The sequence below is a fragment of the Caretta caretta genome, chromosome 8, assembly GCF_965140235.1.
Source record: "Caretta caretta isolate rCarCar2 chromosome 8, rCarCar1.hap1, whole genome shotgun sequence".
Taxonomy (NCBI): Eukaryota; Metazoa; Chordata; order Testudines; family Cheloniidae; genus Caretta; species Caretta caretta.
The window spans coordinates 19,381,707-19,407,470 of record NC_134213.1 but is presented as its reverse complement, the minus strand read 5'-3'; the positions used below and the strand labels follow the sequence as shown (position 1 = coordinate 19,407,470).

General features: G+C 40.8%; 1 protein-coding gene across 2 annotated transcripts; it reads right to left on the bottom strand.

Moving 5' to 3' along the window:
* Nucleotides 1-7,569: 7,569 nt before the first annotated feature.
* DRD1 (dopamine receptor D1) lies at nt 7,570-13,448 on the bottom strand. 2 transcript variants are annotated; one of them, XM_048861949.2, is made up of 4 exons: nt 13,179-13,448; nt 11,551-12,458; nt 11,266-11,405; nt 7,570-10,963 (listed from the first exon to the last, which is right to left on the bottom strand). In XM_048861949.2, the coding sequence occupies exon 4, from the start codon at nt 10,756-10,758 to the stop codon at nt 9,403-9,405; it is 1,356 nt and encodes a 451-aa protein (XP_048717906.1). In that variant the 5' UTR covers nt 10,759-10,963; nt 11,266-11,405; nt 11,551-12,458; nt 13,179-13,448; the 3' UTR covers nt 7,570-9,402. The 2 variants fall into 2 exon arrangements, with proteins under 2 accessions (XP_048717906.1, XP_048717907.1); XM_048861950.2 differs by lacking the exon at nt 11,266-11,405.
* Between the last annotated feature and the right edge of the window lie 12,316 nt (nt 13,449-25,764).

The following is a 25,764-nucleotide window of genomic DNA, read 5'->3' as shown; positions in this document are numbered from 1 at the left end:
GTGTGATTCAAAAAGGGGTAAGGCCCTCTCTTGGCATATGCACGCGCGCACACAAACACACACAGAACAGATTAACTGCATGCAGTTTGGATCCTTAGATCTATATCTCCCACCCCTCCACGCTCCATGAGTGATGCTATTATACTGTAAACCTCAGAGGCCTTTTCACTAGTAGCTATTTCCTAGTTCTAATTTGGAACACGCACAAACAAATACAAATAAAATGGAATCAGCAGTCATTTTGAAAAAAGGAAATGACTGAAATATGGAATGCTTCATTGATTGCAGTCTGTGGCATATACAGCAACGTGTTCCTTCTGTCTCGTTTTCATAATTTTAGTGCATAAAAATTGCAAAATATTTGGCAACAGTATTACACAGCAGGAACTTTAGGCCCAATTCTCCTTTCACTTATACCATTTTTATGTGAGTGTGACTCCATTAATTTCAGTGGTGTTGCTCCTTTTATACACTAGTGTAAAGGGGAAGACAATCAAGCCCTTTATGTCTGTCAACTATTATTTCAAGTGCCAAGCTCAGGAACAATAGGTTATTTTCCGCTCTGCATTTTATTGACTAGATTTTCTTTATGTAAGTGTATATGTATTGTGTGTATGTTTGTATTAGAGTTGAGAAAATACTGCAAAATAAATTCCAGATGTAATCCTTTGATGTTTTGCAAGGAATTTAGTGCCTTAGTGTGTTAGAGTTAGTTGCATTGACTATCATACCCACTGACTTTCAACAGGATTTGTGCTCCTAAATTCCTTAGGCACTTTTTAAAATGCCCTCCTGTCTTTCCTTTCACTGTGTTCACACCCCTTTCAAATTTGTATTGTTTGCACCCCTTCTGTGTACGTGAGCATTCTAGCTCATGAGTTCACTGGCCGGAATATTGGAGGAGAGAGCAAATTTTAAAGCCTTGGGCTTGTTCAGAAGTTGCACTGGTTTAACTAAGGGTTTGGTGTGGCACTGATTTAGTTAAATTGGTGCAAGTTTCTGTGTGGACACACTGCATTGGTTTAACTCAGGCTTACATCAGTTTACCTGCTCAGAAGCAAAGTTCATAGTTATTAAGTATGAATTATTCTTGACCAAAGAAGGGATACTGTAGTGTTGCTGAAAGAGGACATGACAAGACATAGGCAGCAGCAGCTTCCTCCACATTGTCTAGTCTCTAGTTAATGTTCCCCTATCCTGATACGAAGAAGCTACTTATTGAGGGGAGAGAGCAGGTCACTGGCCTAGGATCTATTTTTTGGCCTGTCTGCTGAGACTCAATGAGGGGCCAATGAATGCAAGTTATAATGGTGAAAACTATCACTTGGATTTATTGGTTCAATCATTTCTTTAATGCAGTCAGCATTTTAAGGTATCCCCTGACAGCAGGTAAAACTCAATAATGCACGTTGCATTACTTAGTGCCTCATAAATGCAGGTGACATGCATAAGAGCAAAGTGCTGACCAGTAATCTAGCATATTTCAGGCATTTAGGACAGTCATCATAACTATATTTAGCACTAACATAATGCTTTTCTTTTCCAAATCACTTTGTAACCTTGAATTCAAACCTCACAATACCCTTGTGAGGTCAGATTATTAGTTCCATTCTACAGATGGAGTAAAATGAGACACAGCAAAGTTAAATGACTTGCCTGCGACCACAGAACAAATCAGTGGAAGAGCTGGGATTAGAATCCAGAAAATCCTGGCTACCAGTCTCATACTCTATCCATGAAACAATCATACCTACAGGGCACATTTTCCAAATCCCTTTGGAAAACACTCACCCATTAAGCAGGAAGAAGGCCGGGGTAAGAGCTAAGCCAAAGTGTCTGAGTGAATGAGAGGGATAATGCATTAGGGATTCCTCATTCTAATAAAAAAATCTTTTCAGTTTTAGGGGATTCTTTTCCATTGTTACATGGCAAATATTTCTTTCTTTCAACCACGCTCCATAGATTATCAGTGATGTCTTGGTATCAACAATATTTTGTCCTTCCAAGCAAACATTGAGTAGAGCTGGTTGAAATTTTTTGCACAAAATTCTGTAAGCCAAAAAATTGCCTTTTTTGTGAAAAATTATCAACAGTAATGGAAATTTTCTATTTTCTGTGAAATTTCATTGATATTTTAATCAAAATCATTTTAAATCATCACTTTTAAAAATTTCCCAATCATCCAGTTTTCAGTAAACAAAACATTGCTGATGATGTCAATTAAAAATTCAATTAAAAGTTTTGCAGAAAATTTCAAAAAAAGTGAAAATGGGTTCATTTTGAACCTCAGAAAATGCAAATGAGTTTGACATTTGAAAATTTTTCACAAAATCGTTTTCCCATATTCCAGTTAGCAACAGCCTCTTTAGGGCTCAATCTTCCATTTCTATCCCATTCTCATCGAGTGTGAGGTACACACAGAATTAAGGATGCAGTTCTAAATCTGCCTAGGAGGAGAAGCTGCTTCAACAAGAATGTTATAAAGATGATACATTTATAGAAAGATTTAGCTATAAAAGTCTCACAAAAACATAGAAAAGCAAAGTGACATGGAAATGCCAGCATATTTTTTATGCATTAGAAATCATTACACATACGGTTTTCAATAACCCTACCATTTATAATAACCCTTAGAAATCTAGAAACTGAAGTAATAATAAATAGCAAATAAATAAAAAATAATTCTTTGTAGTAATATAGCGTTTTTCAGCTAAAGATTTAAATAAAAAATAATTCTTTGTACTAATATAGCGTTTTTCAGCTAAAGATCTTAAAGCATATTATTTCTAACTGTTTTGTTTAGCAATTTGTTTCTGTCCTCTCTCTCACACACACACACACACACACTTGTTTGTTATTGTAGGGCTTCCTCTGAGTACTCGATTGCATATACTGTTTTGTTGTTTGTTTTTATTGTAGGGTTGCTTGTGAGTACCATCTTGCATTTGTTATTGTAGGGTGCCAGGAGCATTGGGTCACATACAAAGGATTTCTAAAATTAAAGACTGATCGGTCTTAAGAATTTTGTCCTTTTGAGGCAGGCCCTGTGTCCTTGCTTCATGGCCTTTTTCTCATGTGTGGGGTGCTTAAAACTCTAATTTCATACCAGTCACTGAATATTTCCTCTTGAGGTCAACAGCAAAAATCCTCAGTTCAAAGGAGGCAAGGATGAGGCCCCTCACTGTAGAGTACATTGTGCAGAAGTAATGAAGTACATGCGCAATCCTTTAAACAGCTGAGCTCCTTCAACTCCTACTACTTCAGTTGGACTTGAGGGTGCTCAACAATTTGCAGGATTGAATCTCATAAACCAGATATTATAATCTCAGCACTCCTAAAATTCCCATTGGTTTCACTACCTATGTTGGGCCTGATCTTGTAAGGTGCTGAGCACCTCCTGAGGATGCTGAGTGCTTTCAAGGGTCATTGATCTCGGCGGTAACTGAGTCCTCAGCATTTAGCAAGATTGGGCCCATAGTGGTAGTGATCCAATTTCATCCTTGGGCTAGCACAGGAACTGGTGCAGAGGGAGGGGGAAGGCAGCTTAGTCCCTGGTTCAGGCTAAGGCAGTCTGAGTGCTGCCCTAAATTGTTCCCCTGTTTCACCAGCCCCTATGAGCTATTGCAGGGGTGCAGAATGGCCAAACCACAGGACTGCCCTGGCCACACCTCGTCCCTTCTCCAAACTGCCCACGCTGCATCTCCACCTCCAGCCAGCCCTGAAATGCTCTTTCTGCCAGGGCTTCTGTGTTGACACTGCAGATTACAGATCCAGCTCTGCGTTTGTCATAAAGGCCCCCACAATCCCACAATCAGATGGGGAAGGGCTTTCATCTGTCCTATATCTCCTTTACGCTGGCCTAGCTGCCGCAAAGGAGCCACAGGGCAATGAAGAATCAGACCCAGAATCTCTATTACTACAATGGATTCATATGAATTCTCAGTTTCTACCTGTCTGTTTTAACAGCCAGTGATCTCTTTCAAAGCTACCGGGACAAGAGCATTGCTTTTGACTCCCGTCACATGGTTCTATAGGGAGACTGGAGCCAAGGATAGTTGTTGCTGTTCAACTTTACTTGTAATAGCCATTGCCTGATGCAGCCAACATCATTTGTCACTAATGACGTCAATGCTGGTTATGAGAAAGTCAGCAGCTACTTTGCAAAAGAATTTAGCAGCAGGAATTTTTCTTCTGAACTGTGAAAGCTACAGCCTGACAGGACCTAAACAAGGAAAATATCTTCAAAAGAGAAAAGCCACAGTCACAAGAAAGCCAATACAGACAGCATTCGTCTATATTTTAACCAGTGTTTCCGACTATAAAATGAAAACAAACAGAACCATGTTAAATGCATTTTTTTAAACTCACGCTCATGATCACAATTACAATCAACTTATTCATAAGTAAAATCCATTTGGTCTAAACATTCAGCCTCAAAAGTGAATTCATAGAAATCCTAGGAAACACATTTTTAATAATAGTTGTCTGATATTCTGGGAAGGAATATGCCTACCTGGTTTGAGCCTGGGTCTGGGTGACAGGACTCCTGGGTTCCATTTCTACCTCGCTGCATCTCATTTAAGAAGTCAGATAGGCTAAATTTACAAAAGTGGCCACCGATTTTGAGTTCTTTCATTTGTTGGTGGAAGATACCCAATCTAAGACCCTCAAATGGAGGCCTGAAAAATTAGAAGCCACTTTTTTGCTGGAAAGCTCTCTATCAGCAGCCCCGTTCGTAAAGATCATATCTGTTAGATCCAAATTGTGTAGCTTGTATTCATCTCTACCATTAAGCCCATCTCTAGTATTATACAACATTACAGGAAACTCTTATTTGATATTTTTACTTCCAGAGTAAAAAAAAGAGTTTGTCAGGGAGATGCCACAGTTAAACCTTTTGGATTAGAAAATGAGTTCTTGTATGACCAGTTCAGTGAAATTTACAGTGACAAATTCTGTTCTCAGATAAATTGATGGCAAGACATTTAAAATGGCCTGAAGTTCAGGGGTGGCGCACCAACAGCTCCTCTGGAGTTCAGTGAGCTTTGTGGATGCTCAGCATTTCTGAAAATGAAGCCATTGTTGTTGCCAAAAGGACTGGGACTGGATTCTGAGAACTGGTTTATTCATCCTGTCTATCTTCAAAGATTAAGTTTTTCTTCCCCTCTTTTTAATGTGTGATTGCTATAGACGATTTTCAGGTCTGTTGTATAGTTTTCACTCTTTTTTGCCTGGGAAATGGCCAAGTCCATTCAAGTTTTAACCTTGAGCACAAAGGTAGATATGGTTCATTTGCGTGTAGGTTGTTCTCAGTAGCATAATGGCTTCAGGGCCACCATTCGTTTGTAAATGGAAGAGGTTAAAACAATCTTCCGTCACAACGAAGTTATAAGGAAGAAAGGCTACATTAGATTATGTGTTACTGGGGACATTTCAAACACACAGCCATTTTAACTAGTGCGTAATAAGAGCAAAGGTGATGGAAACTAAAAAGCTTGCCTTGTGCTATGTGCTGTCAATCTTTGTGATGCTAGCCCTCCAGTGTACCAGTGGGCTGCCGCCATCCTTTCACATTCCACTCAAATCACTCCAGCATTTAGGAATCTTTGTATTGCCAGCAGCACAGCAGATGCATTTTACCTGAAGGTAGCTGGTCACTACAGGCTATGACCCATCCATAATATTCCTGCTACCGTTGTGCCAGGGGGCCGGCTAGGGCTGGAATTTATCCAGCACCTGAAGGGTGCAATGGCTTCAGTGCATCTCGCAAACCCTGCTCTGCACCTGTACTCTAGCTGCAAGAGTTTTCTGAAAGCTAGGGAGCAAGGTGCATAGCAGGTAATACAGGCTTCTGAGAGGCTAATTCAGATTAGTGCCCCAGAGGCAGAGAGTGGGTCCCCTTGTATATGCCCTGGAAACTGCTGGAAGGGACTGAGAAAACAAATAGGCCAGGATAGAATCTGAGCTAGAGAGACACAGGTTAGACTGACAAATGAATAAAGGAATGGGGTAAATGGGTGACTAAGGATATGGATAAATTGGTAGTGTTAAGAATGAGATGTGTGGGTGGTAGGAACAAGGAAGGTAAGAAAGGGTTTGAAGGAGGAGGTAGAAAGAGAAAAGAAGGGCTGACAGAGAGAAAACAGTAGCATTGTCTCAGAGGGGTAAATCTCTCTCCTCTCCTGCCCTTTCTGAAGTGTCCCAATGCCTGTTCTGAAAGGGGGAACCCAGATTGCCTCTCAGAGGCAAGTTATGCCACATCCCCATGGACAGTGCCCCTGGCACTCCCACTGGTGCCCAGTCTTTCACTTTGAAAAACTGGTCAATCTGTGGGCAAGGAGGCACTGGGATGGCTCTGGTTACCTGCAGCCTCTCCATTTGCTTGGGCACAAGCAACCACTGTATAATTGGGACAATAATGAATGTGAAGTAACTTTGAGTATTATGTTTAAACTCTATTTCGCCATTATACTCCAGACCAAAATTCATAACTGCGAGGTCTGGGGAATAAAAGGCCAAAGTCTAGAAGTCAAGGAGAGATTTGCCCAATTGAGGACCATAGAAAGTCCTTTTGCTTATGTACTCTTTGAAATGGAAGCCAATCCTTCATACCTCTCAAATTTATTACAAATATCAGGACCCAGGCATCACCCCAGAGCAGAGAGAATCTCTGGCCAACAAGCTAAAAAAGACTCAAAGTAGGTTTCTGTTTTGCAAAGTGACTATCAACCTACACCTCCTTGCTCTGTGAAATGTGCATTCACAATCAGGTCTGCTGGTTTTACTGACTGAAATAAATCTGTATTACTTTTTACTCATGTTAGAATTGCAGAGCCAATACAGCTTGGGGAGAACGAGCTGCATTCTACTCTGGCTCAGTCCTGATTGCAGAATCTTTACTACTGGTAATACTTGAAGCAGAAAGAAGTGAGCTTGACTTTCCATTTTCAAAATGGATTTACAGGCTGATGAAGAGACAAGCCAGTGGGCTGGACCCTCAGTTGGGATAAATTTGCATAGTTCCACTGGAGTCAATAGAACAACATTGATATACACCAACTGAGGGTCTGGTCCATCTTCTTTTTACTTGTAAATGGAGTAGTTTTGAACAGAAACACACTGAGAGACAATAGTGATGGAACCTTACAATGCTATTTTTACAAATCACTTTGAAGAGTATCACAGAGTTTTAAAGAAGGACAACAAAAAGGCCCCAGGCGTGTAATTCACCACTACGTTATTCCTGTTTTACACCAGTCCAACATCTTTGATATCAATCAGTCACCAGTGAATCAGGCCCTATGCATTTAAATGGTTCAGACCCATCATTTTAAAGCAGCTATTTCGAAATCAGACATCTGAGCCCTTTTAAATTCCAGTCCAGAATGAATGGCAGTAGCCAATTGAAATAGAAACATGAAGCCATCTCAATACAAAGGGCTTTCTTCTGCTCCTAGGGAAAATTCCTATTAACCTCATTGGTACGGTTCCACATTAGGGCAAGTAGGAAAACGTTAATATGTCCTTGTCTTTAATGTAATCAATATGAGAAACAAAAAACAGAATATATTTAATAAATGCAATGTAGATTGTTTTATTTGACCTTCTGTTCACAAAATAATTTTATTATATGTATGAAAGCAGCATACAGGCAATAAAATTATGAAAACATTCACAATACATAAATAACACAGACCTGATGCAGGATGTATATATTTCATTAGACTTCTAATTTTTCTCTCAGTTTTCTTTTCCTGATAACACTTTTTGATAAAGGTTGTGAAGAGTTTCTCTGAAGGATATTTTGCTAACATTCCAAAAACAAATGGCTCTCTTGGAATGTGTCCGTATGGTAATGCCTGCCGATGACTGTTGCTAATGTTTACTGACTACTTTTGACATTACAAAGGAAAAACGGCAGGAATTTTGATTTCAAAGTACAATGAAAAAGTAGCAGTTGTCAAAATAAACATTGGCAAATTTTACGGAGCTCACAAGACATCGGGAAATGGGGATTGAAGCTCCATACACATTTAGAAATGTCTTCATCCAAAATGGAAATGAGGCACTATTCATTATTCAATGTACTATTAACATATTTAAGACTAAAATTAATGTCATTCTAGTTTTCAAGGTAAAGCACTAAAGTACCTCACTTGTTAAGTTATTCTGGCTGTGATGCATTAGCAGACAGACAGCATGATTTTTGACTACTGGTGTTTCTGTAATAATACAGATGGTAACGAGATTTGTCATATTTACTACTATTATAATCAATTGTGTTTATTCAGAAAAGATATCCAAGACTTGAAATAAGAAAAGTCTGAGAAAGCTGTTTATCTTACATAAATACAAAACATTATATACTAATGATTGTTATATAAGAAGCTTCTCTTCTCAAATTGGATTCTTCTTAAGGTGGTATTCATATTTAAGGTATTTACAGATCCACAAACTGACATTCTAGCAAAGTCTTTGTAACATGAAACTTTTTAAAATAAATAGCAGCAATTCCTTTTATTTCTATAGGGGAAGAGCTTTCTCAACTTGTCAATCAGTCAACTCTGGTCCTATTTTTTTAAGCCATCCCACAAAAAATAAATAAATTCTACACAGCTTCAGCTTCATGAACTCCCCCATCTTTTGCTGTGCTTTTTATGGTTGCTTCTTCTTTATTTACTTCGTTGGCTACCCAGACTATCAGAGTGGGTTTTTTGTTTTGTGTTTAATGGTCATTATTAAAGTGCTGACTTGTTGACTGGTCAAAATTCAGTTGTGAGACCCTTGAAATATCCCATTATTTAGACATTTTAAATAAGTTAAATAAAGCTAGATCTGTTATAACATATGAAAAATATCCATTTAAAACAATAAATAAATAAAACCAGTATCAACATATTATCTCCCAAATCTTTAAAAATACCCATTCTCATTTGTAAGGCTCAGCTGTTTTTCAGAAATAATTTAAGAAGGCATCTACCTACCTTTTTAATCCCTCAAACTTTACTTAGAACCTGGTAGCACCCAGTAGTACTAGACATGGCAAATTAAATCCTCTCATTTTCTTCAAAGGTTAATTGTTAAGTTGTTAATGGGTTTTTTCTTGGCCCAATTTAAGATAGAAACCAGTTTCTATAAATACTTATAGAGCAGAGGAAATATTTTCTTTGACACTGCATTGTACCTAAATTTGTGTCTCTGTTTTATTCAGTATGAACAACACAGAAATACCGTTAGGTTTTCAATATCTTTTTTGTTTAAAATTTTATGTTTGATTTGAACACCCAGTAATCAAATCTGAACTTTGCATGACAGTATAATTCTCACTAGAGCTTGGTTTCTTACCAAAAAATCTTGTATATCTTTTTTGACTGTTAGATTTTGCTGGGCTAACTTCAGTGTTCATGTTTTATGTTGCCCATTCTGAGTGATGGGGTTGATCTTTTCCAAAGACACATCAGCTTCAAAATCCAAGATACCGGACAGTGCTGGAGACATTTTCTCCAAGGTCTTAGATAGTTCACCCTCTTCTTCCTTTTTCAGAAGTTCTTCTTCTGGGCAGATAATAGCATGTGGGATCAGATACACCAGGTTACACTCTTTTGGGCTAGACCCTCTGGGCTCATGATGGCTTGAAAAAACAACTGCCCCATTGTTGTTGATACTAACAGTCTCTATAGCATTGTTGGAAGTAGGGCAGAGTCTGTAGCATCCTAGCAGAGTTGAAAATGCCTTGCGGAAATCAGCATTGAAGGCATAAATGATGGGGTTCAGTGAGGAATTAGCCCATCCAAACCAAACAAAAACATCAAAGGTGGTGGAACTAATGCAAAAGGGTTCTGCTCCCTTGGATGGTGGGCTGGGCTCACAAAAGGGCACCATGCAGTTCAATATGAAAAAGGGTAACCAGCAGCATACAAACACCCCCATGATCACTGACAAAGTCTTTAAGACTTTTGTTTCTCTCTTGAAGGACATTTTGAAGGAGCTTTCTGGTTGTTGGCAATCCATGCTGTTTCCATTCCCTGTGGTGTTTTGGCAGTTCTTAGCATGCACTGCTGCTCTTTCCAAAGCTGAGATGCGTCTTATCTGTTTTTGAGCAATCCTGTATATCCTTGTATAGGTGACAATCATGATGGCCACTGGGATGTAAAAGCTAATTAGAGAAGAGGAGATGGCATACATCCTGTTTAGACTGGAATCACAGTTGTCCATAGTTATGCCTTGGAAACTGGCATTTAGCTCTAAAGAGCTTGTGGTTGCAGCCTTGTGCCAGTTCAGCTGCACAGGAATGAAGGAAATCAATACAGACAAGGTCCATGCCACGCTGATCATGATGAAAGCTGCCTTGGGGGTCATTTTCCTCTCGTACCTGAATGGACTAGAGATGGCCCAGTATCTGTCTACACTAATGACACAAAGGTTTAAGATTGAGGCCGTGGAGCACATAATATCAAATGCCACCCAGATGTTACAGAATGAACCAAAAGGCCAGAAACCAGCTATCTCAGCAACAGCTTTCCAAGGCATGACCAAGACTGCCACTAAAAGATCTGACACTGCCAAGGAGATTACAAAGAAGTTGGTCACCTTGGACCTCAGATGGCGAAATCTAATGACAGCTGCACACACCAATGTGTTCCCCAGAAGCGTGGAAAGTATCAGCAAAGAAAGGAAGCAACCTGTAAGGATCCGAAAGGAAGAGTCCCTTTCAACGAGCAACCCTTCCCCGTCCATTGTGGTGTCGTTCCAAGTCATAGCTTTTTCTGAGGGAAAATCATATCATGAAAATCATGATGACATCAACTCCTTTGCTTGCAGAGACTACAGATACATCAGGCGTCCATTAATTACTCATTGCCAGGCAGACCGAAGGTTTGTGTTATAGTCTCTTCACCCTTGCGTGGACCGCATACTCCTTAGGAATCACATCAAGAGGCATCAAAAGCAGTGTGGGAAGTAGCTGAAATTTACAAACACAGTCAACTCTGCACCGATTTTTTTTTTTTAGTAATCCCTTTCAAATTACATTGTACTGCTCAAGCACAAAATATCCCAATTAAAACAGGCCATCTGCATATGTCCTGTTTGAGTCCCCTACAAAAATACCCAACAGACAAGAGTGCAATCACTTTTCAAGCTCGCATATATTCCCACTTAAATAGGCTATTGATCCAGTGTTTCCAGTGTCCATTTGACTAGCCCTTCAGATCTACTGAAGCGTATTACATTAGGTGCTTTTGTTTCTAATTTAATTTCACAAACCTCTAACTGATGAGACGTTTTTTTTTCTCCCCTTTTCACCCTCAGTGCATTCCAGCTACAAAATACATTGATTCTCTGTTTATGGGAAGCTTCAGGGAGCAACTCCTCATTTTGTTCCACATTGTTTAGGTCTCACAGTCCTAGAAGCAAAGAAAATAAATTTACATTGTGTGTGTGTGTGTGTGTGTGTGTGTGTGTGTGTGTGTGTGTGTGTGTTTAAAGGCTTTCAGTAAAGAATGGCTTACTTTATTTATTTTTAATTAAATGAGAAAATCTGAATCCTACCTTTCACCTTTGATTTTCTGTTTGTCCTGGGATGAAAGTTTGTCTCTCCTTCTTATTTAGTATTTGAATTGCATAGCAAATCACATATACAAAACCAACAGAGAGGCACTGCATTGCATCAGGTGGGGAAAAAATAAAAGCCAATGGTTTAATCGGCAGGAATTAATTTTCAGATAAACAATAGGTCTGGTTTTCAAGCTCCTTCATAAAGATCTCTTGTTTAAAACTAGAGTCCTATAAGTGCATGACAGGCTGCTTCCATTCCACCCAGTCTTTGTGCTCAGCCTCCAAACTTTGTTAACCAGCTCAGTCCTGGCTAAACGGTCATCACCCAAGTCACACTTTGTACATCCCATTGAAGTGGCACATCAGTACAAATCATCCCAAACAAAGGCACGGTATTTCCAACACTCTAGCAAGATCTGAGTGATGTTTCTGTCTTTCAGTCTTCGCTGGAAGAAGAAATAAGGGGAAGAGGAGGAAGAAATGGGAAAGACCTGAGCGGAGCTCCCTTCAGCCACTGATGTAGCTTTCAGGCCGGTGGCTACCATACGTTGTGGGAGTGTGTTACTATTCCTGTGGGAAAGAGTTTACTCTGACACTTTGCTGACAAGCTAGTTCTTCATAATCATCAAGGAATAATCCTCTTTCCAACTGCTGCTCCTCACAGTTGCATTCCAGGGATCAGGTCCAACAGCAACATGCCTTTCCCTTTACACAAAGCCCAGGTGCAGCAGGCTCTTCAGGATCTCCTGCACCCTGCCCTGGGATTTACATCTCCAGTCCCAGGGACTTTCCCTCCGTCTTGCTGAGTGGGGGACCCTGATAGCAAAGACTTCCTTCTGCCTGGGGTATCGGGTGGCAACATTGCCTCTCCAGGAAGTGTCTGTTTTACTTGGGTCTCCTTCCTAAAGCATTAAGAAAGGGAAAAGACAGACATGGGACTATGCAATGGCCAAACGCCGCAGCAGCCCCCCAGTCACTCCCTCTGGCATCCAAGGAGTGATTCCATAAAGAAGCATTTCCAGAGCATCCCACAGGACTTCCTCCTGTCTCATTGTCCCCGATCATTATGTAGCTTAGTAGGCTATATACTGCACACTCAAGCCACACACACAGAGGGAGACACAAAAAGGGTAATAAATGCCAACACCCTGGCGTTTGATTGAGCAAAGGGTATTAATTTCAGCTGTCCTAAATGACATTCATCTCAGTGGCACACGGGGTGACACAGAGTATTTCACCATTTAAAACTAGATAAGGTTAATTAATTGACATGAAAAGTAAGCAGATGCAATTAACTTGTCCTCTTTGAAATATTCTAAAAAATGTAAATGACAACACCCATGTGCACACACATACATTCACTGTGCAAGTAAAGATTATACACAAACACTAATGCTCAGCAACCCATAATCAGACACAAAACACACACACACCAAGCACTGAAGAGTTTCAAAAAAACTAGAAAACTCCCAAACAAATTAAACAGCCACAAAAATGCACAGGCACACTAAACACAAACAAATCACACACACATTTACACAGACTAACAAAAGACACAACACACACACCTGGACTTGACACAAAGACCTAGTCAAACTCTTTCCCCTGTGTCATGTACTCACCAACATAGGGGAGAAGTCATTTATCCCACAGGCTGGCTGTTATGGCTTGCAGATGAGGCAGGGATCCCAGCCGAAAGGACACTCGCCTCATCTTTCCCTGCTGGTTTATTTCTCGTTTCTTTCCCACCTCGCGGTTTTCACTCCACATCCACACACTCTTTGACGTTCATTGTTCACCACATTCCAGGGGTGCAGCAAGTCAGTGGGAGCCTGGCTCCCCCTGCTGGATGAACCCAGGTTTCTTTTCCACACATTATTTGACAGCACCTTGTGTGTGGGCGAAGTGATGGGTGGAATAGAAAAGGAGAACAAGGGAGGATGGTGATTTCTCCCTTGGCTCCCAGTTCCTTATAGCATAGGAGGGATTTATGTAAGAGGAGCCTTAGGCAGCCAAGCAAAGTAGGAAAGATTAAGACCACCATGCAGGGCACCTTCCCTAAAGGAAAGTGAATTCCTTTTGCTAGCTCTACGCAGCTGAAGACTGGGTTACAGAACAGACAGAAAATGGCACACATCTTCCACAGTAAATTGGAGGCTCAGACCAGTCTTTTGAACTTTCTGGCCAAAATTCCCCCTTCCCCTCAAAAAACACCGTCAAAATACAAGGGAGGAAGTTTCACCATTTCACCCCAGAAACAACAGGCGCAAACACATACTTAGGAGGAAAGTGAATCATGGAATCAACATGGAGTTTTAGGTTAACACACACACACACACACACACACTTTACCATTTTAAATCAATCTTAATCAAATCATAGAATTAAATCTTTCCACTCCCCTCTTGACAGCTCTGCTATTGACTTGCAAATTGTGCCCTGCCCTGTGGGTTACTGATGCACTGAATGCTGCCCACAGAGACTGCTTGCTAGCCAAGCTGGCATCTGGAGAGAAGGGGAGCAGCAAAAATACTGCTTCCCAAGCTACCACAAAATGCTGCGTCTGACTCTTCTTAAGAGGCTCAGCCTTTTTGCCTGCTATTGCTGAAAATGAGAAACTACAGCAAGGTGCTGTGTCTCACACCAGTGCCTCTACCTGGCCAAGGTGGCACACCAGGCAGTCCTCCACCCATGGCTGTGCTAGGCACGGTTCATACCTACAGGAAGGCAGTCCTTGCTCTGAAAAGTTTAAAATCTGGCTAGACAAGTCAGACAAAGGGTGGGAGAACATTAGCATTAATTCTCCCCATTTTACAGATCCCATCGACAGAAAGATGAAGCGACTTGCCAAGGTCACGCAGGAAAATTCTGGCAGAGTACAAATTAACCCCGGATCTCCTGACTTGCAGTCCAGTGTTTTACGCATAAGGAACATCTTTCCTCAAGCTGCAGAGTTTTTCCAAAAACTTGAGTTTTGGTCATTCGGCTTTATGTCTGTTTTAAAAATCCAAAGGACTCCATTTTCTGTAGTGCGAAAATCTGCTGTTTTCCAACCACATTTTTGTCTTTGCAAAAGTTTCCAGGTGAACCCTTGGAGCCACAAACTCAACTCAGTATTATGAGGCAGAGTTCTGGCTAGGAGCAAAAGAGAGTTAGGGCTAGAAATGCCCTTTTTCCCATGATGCATTTGAGCTCAGCTCTGGTCTATGCAATGAAAGAAGGTAAAAATGCTGCTTTGCATGTAAATCTCCATTGTACAAAAACCTTACTCCTCTGAAGTCAGTAAATGAAGATATAAGACATCATAGACAATTCGGGGAGGGAGTTAGTCTCAAAAAAGAACAAATCACTGAGCTGCCAAGCACTATCAAAGACAATGTCCTAGGGTTTATCATTAGTAAAGTTGGTTTTATGCCAGCTATAATTTTTCATATTGTCAGTTATAGCAGATAACATGAAACTAACCTTGACTAACTAACTGAAATGCTTGTATTTGCCTTTCTCTTTCTTTCCTTTTTTCTTTCTTTCTTTCTTCTTCTTCGTCTTTTTGAAATTGCTTCTTAGCAAGTTCTCATTCCCACATCTTATTATCCTGTCCTTTAACCATCATCCTTGAAGGAAGGAGTAAAAAATAGACAAGAAAATAAATACTGTAGTGTTTGGTAATCGAGGTTGGCAGTCACTCTAACAAAATTCTTTGTACATTTTCTCTTTTTTTCTCTCTTAAAATATATTTAATCTTTTTTCAAAACACAAAAGTAGAGCATTTATTTAGCCTTCAAAACTCTCCAAATTCCTACTCCCATCTTGCAACAGAGGCCATTGGACAGCCTGCCCGATATAGGGAATCGTGGCTGCATATAGGAACTTAGAGCAAGGTTCTGAATTCACTTCCACTGGTGTAAATCTGAGTAACTCCTCCAGGTGGACTTTTCATCACTGTCATCATTCAGCCCTAGAATATTCTAGGAGAAGCCAGTATAACCCAAGGTTGGCTATAAACTGGTATCTCCTTTGATCCAAAATAGTTTAGATGATCTTCCAGGGTTTGGGGGAGAGGATGAGGATATGTTCCTACAGAGGGGAAAGGTTCTGTTTTGTTTCTTTAATTTATTGGTTGGCTGAGTTAATTCAGTATTTTTGTATGATTATTTTTTGTTGCTGGATGGTATTCATTTGGAACTATAAATTTAATCAATTGTTATGAAGCCTAAAGCTGTTTGTATGGGTGGTATTTTTGAAAACATTAGTTAAAGCTAGAATAATAAGCCTGTGAACCTCCTAGAACCACTGAAGATGTGACATTCTCTGCTTGGTTAGTGATTCAGTGGTTGGTTTCAGAAGCCAGAACTGGTATGGATTTCAGTTCTGGAAATTGTCTCCCCAACCTCTAGCATAAACTTAAATGTTCTCCAGTGGCAAATCTGTGGATGAAGACTGTGTTTGGTTCAAGAGAGGCTTGGATGGAGTAACAAAGCCCTGTAAATATCGAGGCAGGTTTTCAAATCTAGTATTTTATACTGTGAGCCCTGTGGTACTCATACATCACTGCAGATAATTTGCAGGCTTTTAAAACCTGTATGATTTAATAGTGTTTTAACCAGGTGAGTAATAAAATGAAAGCCATTAAAACCCCAGTATTATTAAAGTGAATTTAGTGCTGGTGTAAGGTGCCAGACTGACACAACCTTGGAAATCATTTACCCACAACAGAGGCTGGACTCATCTCCCCACTCATGTGCCTTTAACCTGTCATGGAGGGATTAGCTCTCTTCCAGGTCAGGACCTGACTGAAACAACCAGCTAGGGAGCAGTTATAATGGTGTTTCATGAGTTTCAGGAACAAGACCAGCGATCATCCCATTCCCATGTCACTTAAGCTACCAAACAGCTGTTTGGCTAGTTAATGTCTTTAAATCACTATTGACCTATGCCAGCATCAAACCAGTGCCCAAGAGTTGAAATCCTTTTTAGCACCATTACCAATCACCTCAGACAAACACAGCTCCCACAAACTCCTGTTGAAGTAATAAAGCGCATGAAGGGTTAAATATACAGGTCCCTGACTATATTGTGTAGCACCTTGGCACAAACGGTTTTAATCCACAAGGTCTTTGGAAAACTGAGTCAGAATTGAATGAGGTGTGAATTTTTCATCCAGAGATAAATATGCTCCTATCTTCAAAATTGCACACATACTAAAGCTGGGAGAAAGGCAGCTCATTTACAAAAATTGTTTACAGTGTGTGGCTAAACATTGTGCTCTTTTCACTCTGGGAATGAGGCCATGTGCATGGAATTTATCAGACATGAAATCAGCATGGGAATGTTAGCAGAGATAAACTCTAAACAAGTTTCCAAGTTTCCAAATAACTGTTATATTAATAAGCTAAAACAACATAAGTCTTAGCGTTGCCTACTTGGAAATCAGTGGTTGTTGGACATTGAACAAAAAACCTCCTTAAAGATCCAGGAGCCACATCAGTTAAATTGATATTATAAGAGTCAGGCACCTCCAAAGGAAAAAGATGTGGAGTGGGAGGAAGTGCATGATGACAAATCATAGATATTATACAAAGGTGATAGACAGTTCTATTAATTACTTTGTACTATAAAGCCTCTTGCATCCAGGGATGGCAAAATAATTCACAAACAACTAAGACACAATATCCCAGTGAGGCTGGTGTTATGGCTGGTCTACAGATGTTTAACTAGATGCACAGAGAGGTTAAGCTCAAATTTTCAAAAGTGGTAAATTTTGGGTGCCTCTGTTTTTAGGTGGCCCAGCGTTAAATAGGTAAGGCTGGATCTTCATAAGTGCCCAGTAACCTCAGCTCCCACTGAAAAACGAGAATGGTGGGTGTGGAATCTGGCCACTTTAAAGTAAATGCCCACAGCTTTCATGTCTAAAAATGGGCACTCAAAAATAGAAAGTTTATGAAAGTTTGAGCCTAAATGACTTGCCCAGGGCAACTCAGTATGTCAGTGACAGAGCTGAGAATTTAATCCCGCAGTCTGGCTCTAATCGATAAACAATACTCCAACCTAGTTGAACTTACACTAGGAAACTCTGCATCACTTTATTAAAGGAGCTTACTTCATTTGGAGATTTAGATACCAGATTTTTCAAATCTTGTCATCTTTGTTTGCATGATTTTGCCTACACAGCCAAAAGGATCTACAATCGCACATAGAAGTGACAGGGAGTGAGCGATAGCTGATGCTCAGAGTCCGAAGTTAAAGTTCTTTTCTTCTCATTCTCAGGAATGATTGCTGATCTCTGAAAGGATTCATTGAATATAAACCACCAAGGATCCCTTTGAAATGTAGCTCACAGTGCTTTATAACAAATTGATTCTCTTCTGAGATCAGCAAGCTGAACAAAAGCACTCGAGAGAGAGGGAGAAACAATAGAACTTATACTTTGGGCTCTGAGCAGCAGATGTCACCAAAACAATTCCCTATCCCTCCAGCCCAGGGGAGCCCTGTAGGCTGTAAACAGCCTAAATAGATATGAAGAGAATGATGCTATTTAACCTGCTGGTCCTATACAGTCACCGTTTACTTTTTTCATTAGATTTCGCCCATTCCCCAGCTCCACAGAAAGAAAAGTACTTCTCCATAAGCACACTAAAACTAAGCTCAAACCTGCTTCATACATTCAGTCGAATCAGAGTGGGGCTACACCACACTGGGAATGATCCACATAGGGAATTCTGAAACTCCTCAAGGATCACTTCATGGAGTTTCCATGCTATTGGTCCACAGCTGGACAATAGGCTCAGTTTGCCTCCTCCCACAGGGAATGAAGATGTGGTTCAGCCCTCAAAAATCACTGGCTTTCCAGAGATGTTAAGGCCCTGTGATTCCCCCAGCTCCAGCCATCTACAACTCTCCTTCCAGATGACATAATTCAGCAGCTAAATGACCAGGGCTGCCTACTGCCTCTTTTCTCCAGGGGCATGCAGAGATGGGATATCAAACTGCAGAAGGGCAATGTAAGTTAATGCTGATAAGAACAGCATTACCTTACCCATTAATGATCCAGAGGTTGTAGGGAGGCAAATAATGCTACAGAGCAATGGTCCCTCAGCACCCCCTCTTCCCAGAACCACAAGGCTCGTGTCTTTTGTTCCGGCTGCAGCAAAATAGGGCCCCACCTCTGGAAATCCAGACCCTGCAGCCAAGATCCTTTCTTTTAAAAAAATAAAGTGAAATAATAAAAAATAAATGAAACAAACCATCTGATTATTTAAAGAAACAAAATATACACTTGATGCATCATTGTACTTTATATTCAAATGAATGCAGACAAGTGTGGGCTATAACCAATGGGTATGCTGAGCACTGATGGTATGACTAGCCCTCTGATGATGGCAGACCAAAAATACTGAATGGGTCCCAGTCCTCCTCTTATGCATTAATGTAGGACCAAGGGTGGTTATTATTGTAACCCCCATTTGGTGTCTGCTAGCTCCTCGAAATCTGAACTGAGCCTCTAGGGCAGTGTTCTTCAGTTAGCAACCTGTGGGCCAGAGGGCCTTCCATTTGGTCCACCAGGTGTCAGCTGTTCTGTCCTTCTCCTCACTGGGGCCTCTGTTGTACAGGCAGCTCCACCCTGGGCTGCAGGTGGCTCTGGCCCAGGCCCATCCTGGCTGCAGCATCCCCATGCTGACTTGTCTCTGAGTACCTCCATCCACCCCACCCAGATTGGCACCTGCCAGCTCAGAGGATGCTCTGCAACCAGGAAGGGAAAGGGTCCACCTAACAGGGGAGCACAGATCTGGTCCACAGGCTGCCAGTTGGACGAGCCCCAGTAAAGCCCCCCTTTGTTATATTATTATTTTGGGCTGTGTCATTTCTTTGTTGGGGTTTGTGTTGATGTATTTGATTGTTTCTTGTACTGAGTTTTATACCCCTTGCCAGCAGTGGTAGGATTATTCAATTTTCCCAAGGGACAGATCCTTTGTATCACAGGCACAGCGAGGAGTCACCAGGGATAGAGGCATCAGGTGTCACAAAAAAGAACCCAGGATTCAACCCATGCCCGGCGAAGGGAAAAGCCACCTCAAGGAGCAACCATCAGTGAGGAGGTCTGAGCGTACTACACCTTGGGCGAGGGGCAACATTATTATTAATTATTATTATTATTATTGCAGTTTGCTTAAAGACTTTTCTTTTGTTTTCACCCCAGCTAAGCAACATACAGAGAAGTAGAAACATGACCACATGAATCAAAATGAAGTAATCAATAAAATGTCAGGCACTTTCTTTGTAAAGCTGGCTTTGGCTTATTAATTAGCAAATATAAAATGAATAGCCAAAGCCAAAGGTACAGGATAATTCATTAAAATGAACTTAATCTGAGATATAATCAATCCCGAGTGGATGGCTAAGGGTGGAATACAAATAAACAGTGATGTTAGCAGCAAAACTGTTCATACACTGATGTGTGTTATACTGACTTATGACTGCAGCAAATGGAATCTGTAATAGCATGGTTTGCCAGAAAATACCTCAGTAAGTGGCATTCCTGATTTGAGGTTATGGCCCCAGTCCTAAGCTGCATCCCAGCCATTTGTGTTGGTCCACAAAGTGGATCCTAAACCCAATCGATCCTCCCCTACGTAGAGGAATCATCAGATAGCAAAGAGCTGACATAGCAGCTCCAATGACAAACATCTGGCAGTAGCTGGTATCGGATGTGTGGTGAGGATGGAGCATGTCTGGAACCCCTTTGCACCCCACTGATTTCCAGTTCCTGTAAGGATCCCTGGAGTCATTGTCAGCTGGCATACATTAGAACAGGCATCACACTTTTTATGTTGTATCCTGCCTATTTTTAATAAAAATAAATGCACATTTTCATGGACTTGACTTATTGCCAATGAGTTGAAATGCTGCGTACTGTACCTGCTTCAGCCTTTTTATAGTAGTTGTGCCCAACCATAGGTAGACCTAGTACTCAGCCTTGTAGTTTACCTATTATTATATTGGGCATAGTCCAAAATACACAGGGCAAGATCCTCAATGACGAGTATACCTGAGAAGGAAGGAAGCAAAGTGCTCTTTGTGTTCCCCCAGTTTGGGGGCTATTCCCCCTGCATTGTTCAGAGTTTTTATCACAGGACCAACTCAGCATGAAGCACTGCTGAGCTGCAGATAAGAATATGGCCCAAGTGGTTTAGAACTCATAATAGGATTTAGATTCATAGCTAGTGTAGTACCAGGCAGGTTCTAAATGGAGTCCTTGATCTAACTAAGAGTTGGGTACAACCCCACTGGAAAAAAAACTTGAAGCTGATACAACATGCAACATCATACCTCATTAGCAAACAAGGTCACATCACGCCTATGCTCCACAGCTTCCATTCTCATGAAAGCAAAGTTCTAAGAGCTGATTCTAATTTACAAGGCATTTCATGGTCTAGGAGCTTGCTACCTAAGAGACCAACTTATCCTTCATGATCCCCCAAGACCACTGCGCTCCATAGAGATGACACAGCTGTATAGGCCTAGGTTCTGACCATCAGGCCCTGGAAACAGAGTATTCCTGGAAGCAGCAATATGGCTATGGGCCTCTTTGCCACAACAGATCAATCTGAGCCTGATGGTGTTCACAACAAGGGGTAAAACACATCGACAAACAAACAGAGTTAGAGCACTGTCTTTCAGATGAGATATTAAACAAAGGTCCCTTCTGCCTCAATTGGAAGTTCAGGTGAAAATTAAAGAATTAACCCAGTGTTCTGACCTATTAAAAAAAAATCCCAGCTCTGTTTTTCCTCTTGCTTCCCTCATTAGGATAGCCATTCCAACCACAGCCTTCACTGCAGTGGTTCCCGTGCTGATTTTGACAATGTCAGATGAGATCATTGCCTCATTCTGATCCCAAATTCATGACATTCATCTAGTCACAGTCTGCTTTGATACCCTTAATTCCTTGTCTGCCCTGTATTGCTATGTGACTTGTTTGCTGTGAGTGGAACTAGAAGAGCGGTCTCTGAAGGGTGGTGCTTTCCTCGTCTGGAAATGTTCTCTGCAATTCATCATAGATTTGTAAAAATCTGTCTCAGGGCCAGTGTCCTCTAATGTCTCAAAACTGTCTTGTGCGCTTAGTTATAACAGCACAAGGTCATTTTTAGGGCATGTTTATATTCAGCTATGGCAACCTTATAAAACCTAAATGTCTTTTTTGTATTTATACCACTCTAAGGATACACTGGCTAGGTCCTCTGCAGCTATGAGGAGTACAATTGGCTTTGGTTTTTTTTAAAAAGGGCATTTTCAGGCTAAAAATCAGACAAATTTAGAGCAGTTTTCTTTAACAATGTTGCTAATTAATTCAGGTTGTTAAACCTGACACCACCTACTTGATTTTTCGTTATTTACAATGGTTGTTTACATTTTTTGCATTTCTCCCAATTTGAGCCATGAAAATAGGTTGGTCAATTCAATTTCACATTTTAGTCACTTTCATTTTCTTGGTGTCTTGCACTGGCAAAATGTTCCAATGCTTTGGCTGCAAACACAAAAGGGAATGCTTGTTTATTTGGTTTGTTTGGGTTTTTTTTTAAAAGTATCCCCCCTCCCTCCCCCTTTTTTTTTTTTTAAAGCCACAATACCAATTCTATTTGTTATAGGTATTGTAAAAATGTGTTTTTGTAGAACCAGAATTTGGGATCAAATTTGACCTGATAGTGTTCCTACAGTGCTATACGGTGATTTGATATAGACATAATGATCTACATGGTTTTCTGTTTCTCCATTCCTGCATTGAATATTGGACCAAAGTGGGGGGCAAAGCTTTAAGCCACCTTTGTACTTCCTGAATTTTGAGACTGAGGGTCTGCTCAGCTCTGGTGTAAGTTACAGCAACATAAGGCTCATTTTGTTCTGGCTGGGACAGTTCCCAGTTGGCTGTCTCCACCAGCCTGGAATAGCAAGAGCAAAACATACCCTGACCATGCCGTCTTCCTTCCCTTCCTGGCTCCTGGCATTCTTTTACACAAGGGAGCCAGTGTAGATCTATTGCAGAGGCTCTGTGCCAAGTGGGAAAGCCCCTAAGCCCAGGTACTCCGTTGTCAGTGTTTCCACTACTTTTACTAACTGCAAGGAGGTGGCAGAGAATCATCTCCAAGGGGTAAAATACACAGAGAGCTGCTAAATTTCAACCTGAAGCTTCAGGAAGATTTTCAGTAGATTATCAGCATGATCAGTTTCTCAGCAAGAAATTAAATGTGTAATGTTGATACTTAATGCAGAATAAAGCTAAAACGTGTTTGCAATTACATTTTTGTGTCTATCATATGTTCATCTTGAGATGTACAGGGGTGATGCACTTAGTTTCTTATCCTGCAAGATGCTGAGAACCAAAACTCCCAGAGAAGCCAGTGATGGCTGGATACCTCTCAGGAGTAGGCCATATATTGGCATTTTTAAAATCAGTTACCCTGAATTGCTAGTAGACAGACATCCACATCACAAAATCCACCACCACAACTGGCACTGATTGGCACACAGACTGGAAATCTCAGCAGAGAGGCAAAGGATCAACTGGAGCGCCTCTCTCATCCCTAGAAGTGATCCCTCCAGTTTTGAGACATGGTGGTGAAGGAACGGGATGACACTTTCTGCTGCCTATCCTAGATGTGTATAGAAGATAAATAGAGGATGTTACTCCACAGGGCTATCAATTTCACCCATTCCATGAGCAGTAAAATCACATTAAAATCCCTCTGGTAGTTTTAGAATAATCTAAGCCTTCAACTACTTTTAGCTAAAAGATAAACATGTTGAATGTCTCAGAGTGGATTGGTGAGGAATAACAGATGGGAAAGGGACCCTATAAAGGGGCTGGGCCTTTTCTGAGCTATAGTATATTATGGGATCTCAGTATAGGCCATATTTAAAGGTTCAGTGGACATTCCAGGCTGATTCCTATTTGTCATGCCTTTAAACTTACCAAAAATAGATCTTTGGGGCTGAAATTTCACATGCTTATTTTCAGCCAAAGGTGAATTTGATGGTGAAAATTTCGACAAGCTCTGACATCTTGCTTTAGAGTTTCTCACCTATGAAAATTTTACTTTTTTATCTTATTTATTTAACGTGCTACTATTTTTTTATTTGCTTACATGACTATAATTATTTGCTTTGGAAAGTTCAGACCTGTCATCTTCAATGAGGGGAAGTCAATGTGACATGTTCAGAAACATTTGGTTTGGAGCTAAGAAAGTTGTTGTTAACGTTTGAATTCCTTAGCTGATTTAGGTGTGTCAACTCTGATCGTTCATGATAATGAACCTTCTAATATTCACTAGTGCCTCCACATCTTACAATGTTTCTTGACAGTCCCATGCTCTGTAAGAGCTATAACCTAGTGGCCTCAGCATAGTACTAGGAGCTAGCAACTGCTGACACTGACTCCCAGTTTGGCCTTGGACATGTCAGACCTCTCTTTCTCACTTTCCCTGTCTGTAAAATGGTGATAGAAATACCTTGAACTGCCACACAAAGACGTTTAATCACTCAGACACTGGGAACCGTACAAAAGAGTGAATGTTAAATAGGGAGGTAGGGCAGTCTAGCACAGGGGTTCTCAACCCTTTTTTTGCTGAGGCCCACCCCAATATGCTATAAACACTCCATGACCCACCTGTGCCCCAACAACTGGTTTTCTGCATATAAAACCCAAGGCCAGCATTATGGGGTAGCAAGCAAGGCAATTGCCTGGGGCCCCCACAAAGCTACGTTGCTCAGGCTTCGGCTTCAGCCCTGGGTAGTGAGGCTCAGGGCCCTGGGCTTCAGCCCCACGCAATGGGACTTTGGCTTTCTGCCCTGGGCCCAGCAAGTCTAATGTTGGCCCTGCTTGGTGGACACCCCTGAAATCTGCTTGTGGCCCTGCTGGTCTATCAGACAAAGAACTCGACTAGGATTTAGGAGAGCCAAGTTCTATTCCTGACTCTGCCACCGTGATGCTGGACAAGTCATGTCACCTATTTGTGCCTCAGTTTTCCCTTCTGTAAAAAGGGGGAAATGATGTTGATACCCTTTGTAAAGGACTTAAGATCTACTGATGACAAGCACTATATAAGAACTAGGTATTATTGAGATGAATTAATATTTTAATGCTGTTTGAAGATTAAAAAGGCTCCTTATATAATTCTCATTATGGAAGGCGAGCGATGCTTTTTGTCCAGGAAGTCATTCAGATCTACTGAATGGTGATCCTTGAAGCATATATATGTTCTAAAGTGCGGGACATCTTACTCAGGAAGACCACTGCTCAAACTTCATTTTGATACTAAAGATGTATATGTGCATCCTGGGATGAATAAATTATAGGAGTCGTAGTAAATTTTGAAAATCAGAGGGCAGTGTCTGGATGCCTCAAAACAAATTGTGTAAACAGACTTCACCTTAATGATTTTTAGAATTAAACTGGAGTGGGCCTGGTGAATTAATTGGATGGCTGGCAATCTAATGCTCTAGGCTTTCTGGTTATCTCTGATAGCAGCAGCCGCTGACTCCTGAGGGCTGTAACCTTATCAGAGCTTGTAATTTAAGTAAAATAGGGCCCAGTGAATACTTGGAAGGGAGACCTCCAAGGAATAAAAGGAGTCTATGACCCATGCTATAGCCACTATTTATGCCACTGAGGAGTTCTTCTTACAATTCTACACATGCTCAACCTCGTTCTATTTATTTATTCTTATTCAGGAGTCTTTGGTATCTTGGAGAATGGTCAGGTCAGCCATTTTGAAGAGGAGATGGGCAGATCTTTGTTGTTCCTTTTTATCTGCAAACTGTGCTGCTCCTGAACTTTAAAATCAAAATAAATGCATATTAGCATAATATTTCTTACTCTGTGTATCTTCCTCGGTAGACTAATAAAACTAATTTTTGGTTTGAATTCACCTGCAACAATCTACAAGTGATCATTTATGTCTTCACCTTGCACTCACAGGAAAAAGGGGACCATGGGTTACTGATTAGGGGTCAAATTTTCAGCTGGCCCACAAACATGCATCCATCAAATAGTAAAGTGCATCTATTTGCGCCCACAATACACATTAGAGCTGTTTGAAAAATGGAATTATTCTTTAGAGGGGAAATTTTGACATTTCAAAATTACTTTCCATTTGAAATCTAGGCAAAACGTCAAAATAGCAAACATTTTCATAAAACCAAAAAAATCTGAAAAGT